Source organism: Miniopterus natalensis, chromosome 1 (genome assembly GCF_054644295.1).
Source record: "Miniopterus natalensis isolate mMinNat1 chromosome 1, mMinNat1.hap1, whole genome shotgun sequence".
Taxonomy (NCBI): Eukaryota; Metazoa; Chordata; class Mammalia; order Chiroptera; family Miniopteridae; genus Miniopterus; species Miniopterus natalensis.
In genome coordinates this window covers 152,234,336-152,250,234 of record NC_142081.1, presented here as the reverse complement: position 1 = coordinate 152,250,234, position 15,899 = coordinate 152,234,336, and the positions used below count along the sequence as shown (strand labels likewise).

General features: G+C 42.3%; 1 protein-coding gene across 1 annotated transcript in view; it reads right to left on the bottom strand.

The window, feature by feature from the left end:
• Window positions 1-15,899, bottom strand: part of FAM13A (family with sequence similarity 13 member A) — a 243,773-nt gene that overhangs the window by 23,701 nt on the left and 204,173 nt on the right. Inside the window, exon 14 of the mRNA XM_016203224.2 lies at window positions 8,040-8,187. Within this exon, the coding sequence (XP_016058710.2) occupies window positions 8,040-8,187 (148 nt within the window). The remainder of the gene's footprint in view (window positions 1-8,039; window positions 8,188-15,899) is intronic.

Below are 15,899 nucleotides of genomic sequence, written 5' to 3'. Positions count from 1 at the left end.
CACCATCCCCCCGCTAGCTCCATCCTCGATGGCTTTCGGGAGTCTGCTCGGCTGCTCTGACAGCCTTGAGGGAGGCGCCTGCTTCCCACTGCTCTGCACATCACCAGCAGGGACTTCCCACCGAGGGCATTATGGAAAGGGAGCCGGAGCCAGGGAGGGCGAGGCTTGGCATCGTGGCTACCCATCTTCCACGAGTGGGCAGAGCTCCAGCCGAGGCGCTGCGTTAGTCGTGTGTGGCCCGTGTGGTTAGGAGTCTGCGCCTTCTGCTGAGGCTCAGTAAGCTGTTTTAGGTGCTTCTGCTTGGTGGCTGGGGCTAGCACATTTAAGATGCAGGCTTTGCCCTGGTGGGTTTGGCTCAGCGGTTAGAGCATCGGCCTGCGGACTGAAGGGTCCCGGGTTCGATTGTGACCAAGGGCATGCACCTCGGTTGCAGGTTCCATCTCCAGCCCCGACCGGGGCCCTGTGCAGGAGGCAACTAATTGATGTGTCTCTCTCACATCGATGTTTCTCTCTCTCCCTTCCACTCTCTCTGAAAATCAATTAAAAAAATATCCTCGGTTAAGGATTAAAAAAATAAAAATAAAAAAAGACACATGCTTTGCAGTCGAAACTTCAGAAGCTGCTCAAGGGTACAGTTCAAGTAAGATACATATATAATTAGAAAAAGAAAAAAAAAGAAGAGAGAGACAAGAAGAACATCTTACAAAGGACAGATCTGTACAAATTATCTTAGATAATCTTTAAGAAAAAAACATACTCAGCACCAAAATCCTGATTTGTGATTTTGGGAGGGAATAGGGTGATATTTATTTCTATTTACTGCAAGAGCATCTCAAGACAGTCCTTTCCTTATTAAAATAAAATCCTATCTAAGATATTTTAAAGATAGATCTCAGATGATGGAGGGTATTTCATTTGTCATACGTTACACATTTTAAAAAGTTATGCTTTAAAGACATTCGTGGATGACTGTGTTTTACACAAGGCTAGGATTTGGCCATGATTTTAAACTCTGGGATTCTCACAGTTTGAATCATGGAACAATTGCTCATTCAGCTATCAAAGTATTTGTAAAAATCTACAAAATTATCTTAAACAAGTACTTACTCAGTATTTTATTTAAAAAGATCATATAATCATAGAACATTAGGGCTGGCTGAAACTTGAAACTTCATACATATCTAATCTAGTAATTGTTCAACCTGGCTGCACATTAGGGTCACACAGGGAGAGAGAAATAACTCCTAATGTACAGGTGCTCACACCACCCGACTAAACAGAATTTTCAGATGAGGGCCCAGATGTCTCTCTCACACACACACACACACACACACACACACACACACACTTAAAAGTTGCACAAGTGATACCAAATGCAGTCAGTTTTGAGAACCACTGATTCAACCCAACAGATTATAGATAAGGAAACTGAAACCCAAAGAAGTTAAGAGCAAATACCTAATCAATGACAACAGTTGGGTTAGAAACTAAACCTCCTGACTCTAGGACAGTGCTTTAATTTAGAGCGTGCCAGGTGCTTCAATAACAAGGAGGACTGTCTGAAATTGTTGAAGACCCCACTGTATCGTAGGAGAGATAAGCACATTAATTTTAAAAAGTTAACCTCATGGGGAATGAGGTCTATAGGCTCTCAAGGTTTAAAGAGACCCAACTGATCCGGGAACACAGATGATAATATAAATATTTTGAAAAAAATGGAAGCAGTGTTGGAGACAGGCTCTTGCCTACTGAGTCTCAGGAAGTGGCAGAGAATATGTTGGTACATTTACTTGGCTGAAGCTGGAGACACACAGGAGTTGTTTCATCATTTGTACTAAAGCTATCAGCCGGCTCCTGCTCAGAGGCAGGGCTCAGTTATGAGCAGCTCAGAACTGCCAGCATCAAAGGAAAAAATGGACTGAGAGGTGAGGGGAGGAGAGGGAGAGTGGAAAGTAATCCCTAAAAAATAATAAAAATGTAGTGTTGCGGAAAATGGAACGATTAAGCTGACCAGATGCATCTTTCATTTCATGATACTTCATAAAACAGCAGTCATTTTCTGCAAGGGCTAAAATCACTGGAGCCGGGACAGGGAAAGGGTTAAGATGGTTTGAACAGTGACACGGCAGGCAATGACCTCACTTCAGAGAGGCCAAGGAGCGAATCAACCAGGGGGAAGGGCAGGGTGGTTTATCGGGACAGAGGGTGGTGACAAAGTCTGATGTTGATATTGGCATAAGGCTGTGCTGGCTAGTTTGACATTTCTACCCAGCAAAACTTTAGTTTGAAAAGGCTGATCCCAAAGCCCTTTCAATTGTTGGAATCTAGGAGAGCATCTCTTGAAAAATGTTACAATTAATCTTTAAGTTTTTAACTATGTGGTCTCCGCAAAATGAGTGCGTGCCCATTAACCAAGCATGTCTCCAGTAAGAGATACACTGCACTGTGATCCTGAATTAACTATAAAATAGTAATCATGGAACATAATTATGATTGTTCGACGCTCTGTAGCTCACTTGGGGCCACATATCTTATTTCCCTTTGAGGGGCACGGCTGTTCTGTGGCTCCGTTCTTGGCCAACCACTTCATCGACAAGAACACCAGAGGTGCGGTTTTCCTAGAATCACCGGTGGTATCAGTGAAATGTACAGCCGAAGAAGTTCTAGCTTACGGGTGACATTTTCTCTTAAAGCATATAGTTAGGGTGGATGAACTCACTTATTTAAAAACGTGAACTGGAAAACCATTATGAATTTCATCTTTGACAAAATAAAAAGGTAACGTTTATCATTCGTCCACATGTACAACAGAGGTGGCGTTTCTCACCTATGCGACACGAAATGCAGGTGTGATTTCTTCTTTTGCTATCTTTACTTTTATCCTATACAGTCTTATGATTTAAGACTCCCATTCCAAAGAGTTATAAAATTACATGTAATACATAGTTCAATATAACTGAACAATCAATAAAACCAACTGGCCCTGTTTTATTTGGAAATGATCTAAAAATACAAGGCTATCTCATGCTTTGATAGTTGGCACTCAAATATGAAAATGAGAAAGAAGCAAAAGGAACAGTGTGGTCCACGCCGCTATGTCCAACGGCATCACCTGCAGAGAGAGCCAGTTTCGAGGATGCATTCACTGACAATTCCCAGTTGCTGGTTTGGGAAATATTTTATATTTAACCAGTAATGCTAGAGCAATAAAACACGAAGATATTGTAAGAAAACTGTTCAAAGAGAAAACAGAAAAGATTTGAGGTTTCAAATTGGATTTTCGTCTTAAAGGACCACATAAAATAAATGTGTTTTCATAGCTGGACCAGAATTCCCTGGGTGCAGTGATTTTGATTTTAGTCATGTGTCTTGTCACAAAGAACTCTGGACATAAGTATGGCATGTCTCTCTATTAAAAATTAATCCACCCAGGTCAGCTGATATCACAGCAGGTCAGAGATAACAGAGGTAAAAGCTGTATGCTTGCTACCTAAGTAATAAAAAAGAGCAGCTCCTGGGGGAATTCCCATTCAGGCACAACAACACACATGGAATAAAGGAAATTCACTGCAGAAAGAGGGAACAGAGCTCTGGCTAATGCTAATGTGGTCATTGGGACATAGCTGCTCTCTGCGTAGCTGGCTGGATCCATTTACGATACTAAAGAAAGCTGGCTACTGAGATGATTTATTTCTAAGAAATCTGCACAGAATTAAGGGAGCTGAAGTTTTCCACATCTAATATTCAACTCTGTTATTTAGAGTCATTGCTACTTGGCATAGTGTCATCATACTGGCTTTTAAGAGCTAGAAGGTAACGCACATCCCAGACCCAGAGAGATGTCAGCCCCAGCGGGGAGGATCTTTACTGGGGGAATTCTTTTATAAAATTTTCCTTGGTGTTTCGAAATTTAATGTAGAACAATGGTAGTCCTATTAAATTGTTCAAATAGTCTTGCTAACTATCATAGTTAGAAGGGACCGTAGTCATCAACTTTATCAATCCGAATGTAGTCCTTCAATTTCATATTTCGTCATTGCCCCTAACTGTCAATTTAATAAGCAGGGCAGCAACAGCTTCATTTGTCATTAATAAATGTGTGAACCAGATAGGGGTTGAGGACTTACTGACTTTGGTCCATCCACCTGCACGTTTAAGCAGAGTTGCTTCACCAGTTACTAATTCTCTACTACACCTGACTGTCTTTTAACCCTTCCACATCTCGGACAAGGCTGTCACAAGTCCCGGTCAAAGGCCCAGCGGAGGCCTCTTCAAATGCACCATTTCCCTAATCGGAAGGAAGGAAGGAAGGAAGGAAGGAAGGAAGGAAGGAAGGAAGGAAGGAAGGGAGGGAGGGAGGGAGGGAGGGAGGGAGGGAGGGAGGGAGGGAGGGAGGGAGGGAGGGAGGGAGGGAGGGAGGGAGGGAGGGAGGTTGGGAGGGAGGGAGGGAGGGAGGGAGGGAGGTTGGGAGGGAGGGAGGGAGGGAGGGAGGAAAAGAGGTTGGTGTGACGTGATCAGTCCTTGGTAAATCTGTGGGGGACCTAATAATTACTGACTCCTCTTCTGTGTTCAGAGCCATCCATGGGCATTATGCAGAAATGGGCTCTGGTTTCAAAGAAGGGAAACTTGAGCTGTTTTTCCCTGAAACTGTACTTGGAAAAGTTTATGAAAGATAGTAATAACATCAACTAACGTTCACATAGTGCTTTCTACGTGCCGCACTGTGCTGAGCACTTTGCATATATTTGCTCATTTAACTCTTACAACAAACTTACTTAGTAGACACCACTACATCTACTGTTTATTATTATTGACTGTTATAACGATTTGAAAGGGAAGTTGAGGCTAAAACTGACATGTTTACTAACCACGCTGGTTAAGTGGTGGAGCCAGGATTTGAACCCAGGCTGTGCCAGGCTCTTAACCTTTTTGGTCCACTGCCTGCCAGGATATATTGCTTAGAAAGAGGCATCCTTTGTTATCTTGAATCATCCTTTTGCCTCTTTTGGTCTCAGCTTTTTTATCTGTATAACAGGAAGGTTCAATTGGAAGATCTCTAAGATCCCTCGCTTCTTTTCTATCATTCTTTTATAGATTCCCCCCCCCCCAAAGTTATTTTCAATAAGCAGTAGCCGTGAATATGACATATGGAATATTTTTTGCCCTTTAAAAATGTTCTTGTAAAATTAATTTCACCAGGACAAATCTAACAGAGTAGCTGAGTGTTTAAATCTCAGTGCTTCCACAAATGGATTCTCCCAAATCCACATGAACTGGCTAATCAGGAACATTCTAATTATGCAAATTTGATGGGCTTAATTTAAGTAACAAAGAATAGTACATATGATTGGTATATTTATTTACTTTTAGAGAGTGGAAGTAATAATAATAGTAATAATAATGATGATATGTGGATAGATCCAATAATGTGCCCTACACACAGCTACATTTGGGGGTGGTGGGTAAGGCAAGTATTATTTATCTGCCAACAAGCATGATTAGACTCTAACCCTACATTCACTTTGAGAGAGTTCCACTCTATGTAGCCTATGGGATATATTTATTAGTTTCCTTTTGCTTTTTGTTTTCCTGGTGTCATATGCCCCAGAAACCAGAGGACATAATTTTTACTTGGGAGCATACACCACAGGAGCTAGTGCCATTGGGCTGCCCATTAAGTACTGTCTCCCCTGATATTCTACAAATGAGAGCGTATGAGTTACAGTGAGGGGACAGGAAACAAGCAAACCGAAAAGAGGGGGTTACTCCAAGGGTGGCTTGGAGACTGGCGGTGGAGACGTACAGATGGATGTCGGTCATATGGTTTCAGTAGCTATTACTTCCACTTACACATCTTGTTGCATTGATTTCACATTCAAGGTTTAAATTAGTGCAAAATTTATTCCTCACTGGAAAGTCACCGTTTTGTCTGTTATTTACTGAAGCTATAAGAAATATGATATTTTAGTGATTGGACTTATGCAAAAATTCCTTTATTTTGACTATACTTATAGCTATGCTACTGCTATAACTTGGAATTTAAAATAAATATATGATAAAAAATGGCCACTGAAAGCAGTAACCAAATGATCAGAACAGCCTTGAAATGAATCTATGCAGATTTTTAAGACAGGCAAGTTCAATGACAAATGCAGTAATTGGTAAAAAAAAAAAAAAAAGTTAAAGCATGTAATTTCATAAATTACATGGGCAACACAATTTATGTCCCCAAACCTAATAAAAAAAAATATTTTTCCCCAATAAGATTTTTCTTTATCTAGTTTCCCAATACAAAATAAAATGTTGGTGCCTTCATATCATTATTATTTATCTGGCAGAAAGTTCTCTGTATTAAGTAATGAAACAGTTTTAAGGAAACTATGTTAACTTTCAACCACTCTGGAGAACATCTTCAGCTTTTTATTTGCCTTTTAAATTGTGTTGGAAGGGATATAAATTTATGATTAACCAAGATAAAAATCAAATAGTCCATTTTAGGGGGAAGAGGAAGAATCTACCTGCCTCTTGACTGAATAAATCTTCAAGAAAATGTGGCAAACTTGAATTCTGACCCCAAATCCAAGTTTTTATCTAGAGCTTGATGTTAATGTTACAGGGAGACCATATTATTGAAAGCCCAGTACAGCATTTGTTTTGACTAGTGCTTTTATCTTTTATTTGGGCAACAATGGTTATTATGGTCCTATTTTTTGGTAGGGGGTAGTGTTGTCTATAATGCATGAATTAAAAACATACCACATTATTTCAAACTACACAAATCTAAATAACAAACACCACTAGGAATGTATCTCTTAAATTAAAAACAAAACAAAAATCCTGCCCCCCCCCCCCCCCCCCCCCCGTGAATGTATCATGAGCTGGGAAGATCTGACAAAATCTCAGCCCCGCTGCCCAAATATCTGAAAAGAACTAGAATGTGTTTCTTACAATGAAAAGAGGGAGGGCTAGAAGAAAAAACAGTTTTCGCTTCACTAAGCCCTGGGTGCCAGGAGCATAATGGGGTTGCTATTTTTCACCTTGTGGTCTTTTTAGATCATTTTTTTTGGTCACTCATCTAAGATCATTACCATAATGAGTACTTTTTGGTTAAAAAAAAAATAAAGGAAGGGAGGTGGAAAGAAAACAAGGAAACGCAGGCACCCTTGAAAGAGACTGGCTCAGCTGCCGTGTGAGGGCATGTGCTGCTGAGCTCAGGAGCCCCAGCTCTCGCTCTGCCGCCTCCGACACACGCTGTGGAGGCAGATGGGCATTTATTCTGCATACACGCTGATCTGTGTTTGGGTGCGAACACATGGATCGTGAGAGAACAGCAGCTTGATGAAACTGTTCCAGCATCTTTCCTGAAACCGGGCTTTGGATACCCTCTTCTTCCTTACCGCTCCATTTCTGATGTTTTCACCAAAAATCTCTAGAAAAACCGATCTAAAACACTGTATTACAGGCATTCAATAAGAACCACTTTTACTTAAAAAAAGAAAAAAAAAAAAAAAAGAAGCACTTTTATTCAGTGTTGTCTTTAATAAGCAAATCCTGCATGTTTGTTAACCTGGGTTTTAAAAAGTCTATCCATGATAACAGACATAGACACAAAGCCAGCCAAAATATCTCTAAAAATGAGAAGAGATTTAATGAAGGAGGTATTTGGCCGGTATGTAGGGGGGGACAAGGGGTTACACCGAGAGGAAATCCTAAGTGCATACCGGCTCCTCAGGACTCTGCTTGGCACCACTAGAGGGAAAACGCTCCCATACAGTGGCACTCCTGGTGAGTGAAAAATAAAAAAAAAAGGACTGCAAGGTGACACTATGATAAAGGGCAAGCGCATTTTCTTCCTTAGACTGCAATTACTCTTGGCAGCACTTGGCATGACACATTTCCATGCCAGGGGAAGGATTTTCAGGCGTTTAGAAACGCAGTGGCTTCCACACGCACAGCGGCCGCTCTCGCCCACACGTGCCTCTCATCTACGCGCACACACACGCTTCTTTATTAAATCATCCCAGCGTCACACGGCCTACCTGCCCAGCACTGCTCATCGCACAGTGCGGTCAGGTCCAGCTGGGGCGCTTCCGAGGCGAAGCTCTCCTGCTGGGGGTCGGCGTCGGGGGTCCTCTGCAGTTTGGTGTCAGGGATGCTGGGGTGCTCCTGGATCTTCATCGTGGGGCTCTGCAAGAATAGCACAATGTCCCCAAATCCTTAATGCTCACCGGAACCCACAGATGTCTGCAGCAATTCCACTCCGTCTGGGTGAAACCTCCCAAGCCACAGCTGCCGACGCACCCGGCACAGAAATCAAAATCACAGCCCGATGGCCCCTGGCTACTCGCTGGCCGCTCGCGTGCACAAAGCGACCGTCCATCTGCGCTCCTTTAACTTTTCTTCTGCGAGAAAGGCAAGATCATTCCCCAGGGCTGCTGCTCCTGACAACTGCAGGCAGCTGACAGTCTTGATGACCACGGATTGGGGCCAGAAACGAGGGAAAGGAGTTTGTGTTTCCTTAAAGGAGCACAGCTCTAGGGACTGTAAACAACCACCCCGCTACTGCGGCTGCGAGGGCTGTGGGAGCAACACGGTGTCTTCCGCACGCAGGCTTCTTTGCCTCTTGGGGAAACAGTCCTGAAGGGCCAGGGGCAGGGGGGCTGTGCTCACGCGTGCTCTCCCGCTGGCCCTGCAGGCTTAGATCAATTAAGCGGAGCGAGCTGCACAGTCCCAGATTTCCTGCGGTTGTTTTCTCCTAGTGTGGGGAGAACAGACTATTTATGGAGGAGCTCTGGGTATTAAAGAATTGTTGCGCAAATTCAAACAGCACAGAGGTTTGGCATCTTATCTCAGCTGGCAGTAAGGAATACGGACTCTGGAAATGAGCCAGAATTACACAGGGAGCACAACTTTTTTTTTTTTTTTTTAAGTAAAAAGCCAAGAGCTGCCAAGTCAGCAATGCATAATTTATATCTAACAACTATGCAACTGTCACTTGTCTTCCTACTATTCATTGACTCTGAGTATTAAATATGCGGCAACACTTGGCTTTGCTTACTGTGGCAACTACACCAGGCTAGGCTATCTGGGGGATGGGAAAGGCCTCCCCCAAAGGCTGCTATTTTAGCTAGGTGATTCTATGTTCTAAAAATTGCATTGAAATTAATTTAAAAAAATGACCTTTCGATATCTTGAATAGCCAAACACTGTCATTCTCCCCTCTTTCATAAAATTATAAACCAAAGTGTTCACTCACAAATATATTTCTCAAGTAGCACTTACCTGTACCAAAGATTTTCTTTGAGAATAACTGGAAATTTATTTTAGCAAATATGCCATCATTAAATGAAAATGACAAAAACATCTGGAAGTCATAAATGATTCCATAACGAGAAATGTTCTTATGCTTAAAATAAAGCACTACTAAGATTTCCAGCTACTTTTAATAGCTCTTCAACCCACTTTAATATCACCAGGGGAATAGACGGGGCTTTTACTACTATAGTTCCATTAAACAGTGCACAAGGACTGGCATTCTCTTCACATTTGGGATAAAATGAAATCTCACCCACTGGTTTATGATGAGCTACCCAAGTCAGGTAGAAACGCCAAGCAGCCCTAGCTGGTTTGGCTCAGGGGTGAGAACATCAGCCTGCGGACGGAAGGGTCCCAGTAGCTCGGGTGCTGGCTCAGTCCCTGACCCCGGTTGGCGTGGGAGCAGGAGGCAACCAATCAATGTGTTTCTCTCATATGGATGTTTCTATTTCTCTCTCTGCCCCCCTCCCGCTTTCTCTGAAAAGCAATAGAAAAACTATCCTCGGGTGAGAATTAAAAAGAAAAAAAGAAAAAAAAGAGAAATGCCAAGTAAACCTGTCAAACACCTTAAGAATGCTGTTTGTCTAGTGTGTGTGTGTGTGTGGGGGGGGGGACCCAGATTAAGCATTTATGCTACAAGAATTATTTGCTCTTTGAGCTGAATCCTAAGTGAACCAGGGCTGAGTGACCAAATCTGGTGCTCAGCTTTTTAAGTTACAGGGTCAGCCGGTCACCAATCGTGTGTGCGTGCGCACACGTGCGCTAGAATCTGCTTACAGCAATAAACATTTCTTAATTAAGCTTTATAACACTTGTTACACTTAGGGTCATAAAAAGGTAGGAATACAGGACATATGATTTCGTGTTCTAAGTTGGGCACTTTCTTCATGAGGAACGCAGATCAAGCCATCGGTGTACAGCAGGAACCGCCGTGGGTTTTGCTCACAGGCAGACCTGGGTTTGTGGGGTGACTTTCACTAGCTTGGTGCTCTGACCGGGCCGCTTCGCTTCTCTGAGCCTCTGCTGCCTGATCTCTGACTTCACGGCAATTATAGAAGCCTTCGAAGGTCTGAGAGAAGGTACGACAGGCCTCTAGCAGGGTGCCTGGAGCGCAAGAGACACACGGATGGGAGTGATCGCGCTTTATTACTGTTAGGCAGCCGATGCAGATGAGTGCCACAGCGCCACCGCTCCCAGTGCCAGACAGAGGAGCTGGACAAGAGGCGGGCACAACTGCAATTTGAGATCAAACATGCTACAGGAAGGGGGGGGGCAGAATTTTAGGTGCATTATGAAAAAACAGAGAAAAGAACCACTCGTGTTCCCGTCGGGTGTTGCTACAGCAGTTCTGATCTGGGCACAGACAATGTGGGTCAGAGGGGTTGGGGAGAAACGGCAAGTGCAAAGGCAGGCATGGCAGTGGCCGGGAGCCCTTGGTCACGGCCAGGTCAGAGGGTCCTGGTGGCCAGCCCGTGGGACGGGAAGGGGGATGGCAGAAGATGAGGGTGCCGGGTAAGCAGAGGATGGGGTGAGAAAGGCTTGTAGGCTGGGCTAAGTCTGGATTTTAGCCTGTAGGAGATAACGGAAAGCCACTGAAGGATTTTAAACACAGAGTAATAATGGCAACATGTGTGTTTCCAGGCTGAAGCCCTGCCGATGGGAGCGGAGGCTGGTAAGGAGACCTCCAGGCCTATGAGCTGCGTTGTGCGGGCGGCCAGGGTTCTCTCCCCAAACCAGTCCCTGGCTCTGCCTCCTGCAGCTCCTGTGTCACCTCAGGGCACCCAAGAGTCCTGTAGCGCTTGACATCGCACATGTAAAATACTGAGATTCCACACATATACAAATTAATGTAAAAATGCATACATTTTATGATTGCTACACCTGAATTTGCACAATTACAAGTAAGAGAATTAAAATTAGAAAATTTTTTCTTTCTTTTCTTTCTCCAAAACATTTGAATTTTTATATATTCCTTCAACAACATGGTTTGGGGCACCCACTCTATGCTGGACTCTGACATTCAGCGGAACAGTTCGAGCACGTTCAGTCAAGCTCTGAGGACAGCGAATGTTGGTGTAATGCAACAGTGCACCACCTTGTGAATTAGTGAGCTGCCCTTCCGTGTTCAAACACAGCCTGGGAGTCAGGCACGTGGGAGGGGGAGAGAGCACCGCCCTGGGTAGGATGCTATGATAGATAACCTCTGGAAGACTCTACTATTCTAACAAAGAGAATCAGGTCAATTTTACTACTGTATTCAAAAACAGTGTATGTCACAAGTTATATACGTATAATAGGGCTGTCCATGACATGTCAGGTACTAGAGATACAAAGGTAAAATTTACTTATTCATTCAAATAATTTCTGAATAACTACTATGTGCTAGACAGGCACAAAGCTTCAGTGGACAAATTAAGGTCTCTGTCCTAATAAATCATACAGAAGGGGACAGTTAATGAAGAAGAAAAGGACAGGTAGCAATATGGACTGTGGAGAAAATAAAGCAGGGTAAGGAAGAGGGGAGTAGGAGTGAAGGCCTGCTGGTTTATAGTGGGAGCTCAGGGAAGTCCCTTCCAACAGGTGACACATGGGCAGAGCCGTGAATGAAACGAGCGAGAAAGCCTTCTACGGAAAGAGCATTCCGGGAAGAAGGAAAGCAAGTGTCAAGGCCCTGAGGCACGATTATTTTGTACATGCTGAGGACTAGCAAAGAGGTCACTGTACCTGGAGTCAGGGCCACACATTTACTATGTGCACCATACCACGAATAATGGTATATCACGTATACTGGAGACCTGTGTTAACTTATAGGAGCTTCTGGACTTCCTGCCTGATTTCTGTGCAGCAGTGGAGAAATCTTACATAAACCTGCACCAGCTCACAGCCGTGGACACACTTGGCACGGCACTCACTCACCAGCACGCCCACATGCCCAGCCTGTCCTGCTGTGCTCTCACCAATCCTTGAGTTCACTCTTTCACTTGCCTGCTGTTCCCAGAGGCCTGATTCCCAATTTCTGGCTCCACTGGTCTCTGAGCCTGACACGGCTGCTCTGACTGTGGCTGCAGAGCGGACTCCTGGTGCGGGCCCAGGGCTGATGTGCACAAGGGGGCCCCGCAGTGCTATTCAGGGGCTGCCCGCGGGGAAGCTGTTCAGGCTCTGCAGCTATAAACTAGCAAAAACCTGCTCTTCCTTCAAATATTAATTAGCCTAGTCTAATACATTTAGACTAGGGTGAGGCACCTTGCCAGACTGTTCCCCACTCTCAACTAGCGTTTACAATACAGTATTGCACTTATCTACTTGCTTGTCTGTTTCTCCTACTAGATAATTAATGTTAAAATGTCAAGGGCATTCTCAAGTACCAAAATATTTTTGATTTCAACTTGTGTTCTTTATAGGTCTTACAGCTTCAGTTAAATCAGAGAGTACATAAAATTAATTCCACAATTTTCAACTGAGATGTCACACGAAACCCTTATCAAAATGTTGCGCCATATGAAAACACACTAAATATGCATGGCCTGAAATAAACCTACTGGCTCTTAGGAGAGACAATATAGTATGGCAAACAGGGGACGGGCTTGAGTCAGAGACGTGAGCTTAAATACCAGCTGACTAGCTGTAAGATCTTTAGTGGGTAAATCTCTTTGTACTTTAGCTTCTTTTCTCTAATACAGGAATAAGGCTTTATAAAGCAGTGTGAGGATTAATAAAAAACATGTATAAAAATAGCTAGCCCAGAATAACTGCAAGGGAAATGTTATTTGCATTTATACACTATCTTCCTTTCACAGTCATTCATTTGGCACGTGTTTATTGAACACATACTATGTCCTAGGCACTGGGATGACAAGCACTCACAAGATAATGGTCACAAGAAGAAAAGTATTGTAACTATGTGGCGATGCATGTTATCTAGACTTACTGTGGTGATCATTTCACAATACATACAATGATTGATTCATTATATTGTACACTTGAAACTAATATAATGTTATGTAATTATACCTCAACTTAAAACTCTAAGATAATAGAACTTAGTATAGAAGGGAGACACTGAGCATATACATGCAGGTGTCATGCATGTTCTAAAAGAAATACCCAGTATGCTACTGAGCAAGTAATGAGAGAGCTCACCTTGCCTGGGGCCTCAGGTAACATTCCTTGTTCAGGTCAAGGACCCATTAACGACATCTATCCATCTGTCTGGGCTGGGCCTTTTCTATCCCCAGACTTTATTGATCCTACTCTTTCTCTGGCTTTAAATAGTTGAATATTTTTCCATCCTTTCTCCCTCCCTGCACAGGACATGGGTAAGTAGCCTCACTAACAGCTTACCAGAGCCACGAATAGCAAGAGCATAGAGTGTCCTGAATAATGCAGCTCACACAGGAAGGAACCGCACACTGTTAAGAGAAGGACCACATGGAACCATATTTACTGTTTGGCCTGACAAAAGAGGAAAATGGACATAATAAATTTCCAGAATCCATGTGAACTGCAAATCTTCAGTTGCCTTTCAAGACTGGATGGAATTGGAAGTGAATCTAAACAAATGAAACTTTTTAGTTTTTCTGGCTCTAATGTTATAACCAATAACAAAACCCTAAAGCTTCCATGAAATACAGTGAGGCTGAAATAACAGAGTCCATCCATTTCATAAATACTTGTTAATGGGTCTATTTCAGATCCTATCTCAGACTTTCTCAGGGCAAACTGAAGTCTGCACTTAAGAGCTTGTGATCAATATTAATTCCCAGCCTTGTCGTCTCTCCTTTCTCTCTCTCCTCTCTTCCTTTCTCTCTGCCTTTTTTTTTTTTTTTTTGAAGTGGGATACGAAAAAGGGAAATAGTCTTTTGTTTATTATGAATGTCTTGTTTGTTTTCAAAGGTATGCTGCTAAGCTCTCCTAAGCAGTAGGCTTAGAAAGCATAAAGAATGTAAAAATATCTTGAAAGAATTTAACCTTTATCAGCCTTATACTACTGACATAAAATGACCTCCCCCAGATAATGTAATACCCTTCCATGTACTTAATAATTCTTACATGTTTTGCTTTTTGACAAAGAGATTAAGTATAAAGTTATAGTTTTAATATTATGGATTTTATACTGAAGTATAATATATTTCTACAATAAAAAATATCAGAAGGAATCAAATTGAGAGGAAGGTATAAACTTCATTTAAACAGAACTCTGAAATCTGTATTTTCAGGGATAATTTTTAGAACCTAGAAATTCCTAGTTTTAAGGACTACCTCTCTTCTGAATCCTTTCAGTTGTTAACTTAGTTTAAAAGTAAACAAAAGACAATAGTGTGGTGAAGGCCTGGAGTGGGGCAGGAGCTTGGTGGAGGGGGGGGCAAAGGGGAAGAAAATGGGGGACATCTGTAATACTGTCAACAAAAAATATATATATATATTTAAAATAAACAAAAGAACTAGGACTTTGGACTCTACATGCTCAGGCAGCAGGAGCTAGGTTCTTCCTTGTGTTATGTCATTTCGCATAGTCCAAATAGATTATTCTATTGAAAGCTCTGCCTTTCCAAAACCTATCCAAAGAAATCATAATTTCAGTTTTGGCATTTTGAAATGACTCAGTTTTGTGTCACTAAACAGATTTTAATACAAACCACTTAAGAAACTCAGATAAAAATAGAAAATGGATAACTCTCATTCACCATCCGAGATGGCAGCAGACTCTCTTTTTGCCTAAGATCAGTAGCATAATTATAAGGAATTAAAAAGATGTACAACACAGGGATAAGCCCATTTTCACTTTTCAATGCATTCATTCAAACAAAGACACATTTAAGGCTGCAAAAATATTATTTAAAACCTATAGTTGCAGTTGTGTTTGCATTTGCCTTGGAGAAGCCAACTTTAAGACAAGCCTCTCTTTACAGAGCATTTCTGAGGCTGAAGTTTAGTGTTGCTCATTCTAATGGAAAGAAATACTGGTTAAAACAAGAAAGACAAATCACCTTTCCCCATAGGTCTCATTTGCTATCTCTTGCACTAATATGAGAGTTTACAAGGAGAATTTAATAAACAATAATATTTGAGGACAAAACCTGCCTTAATGGAAAATGATGCTATAGGAGACTTGAAGTAAAATATTGGCTAAACAGAATTTGAGGAGCTACAGTAACCAAAAGTCTATACTTATTTTTCATCTCTGAAATTAAGAAATTATTGTGGTATAACCAGAAAACCAGGTGAACTATTTCAGTTGTATAATCAGTTCTAGAAAGTGCTACATAAATTAGAAAATAAACAATCACAACATACTAGAAACAAGGGAAAGGGGTTTCAAAATGGAAGTTGGGTCTTTCACAGCCCTTCATCAATACTGATGTCTTCCCTTCAGCGCAAGCAGCTCAGGCCTCTGCGAGTAGACACGGGACCCCGCATCCCGTGGAGCGATGTCTTGTCTCCTCCTTTGGAGCAGCTCTGAGAGGAGGCGCAGGGAGCTTAATCTAGATTTTAACTCACTGCCTGACTATCTCCTGGCTGAAATGATGACGATGACAAAGATTATTAATAGCGAATGCTCAAGGAGTGCCAATAGGGGGCTAGGT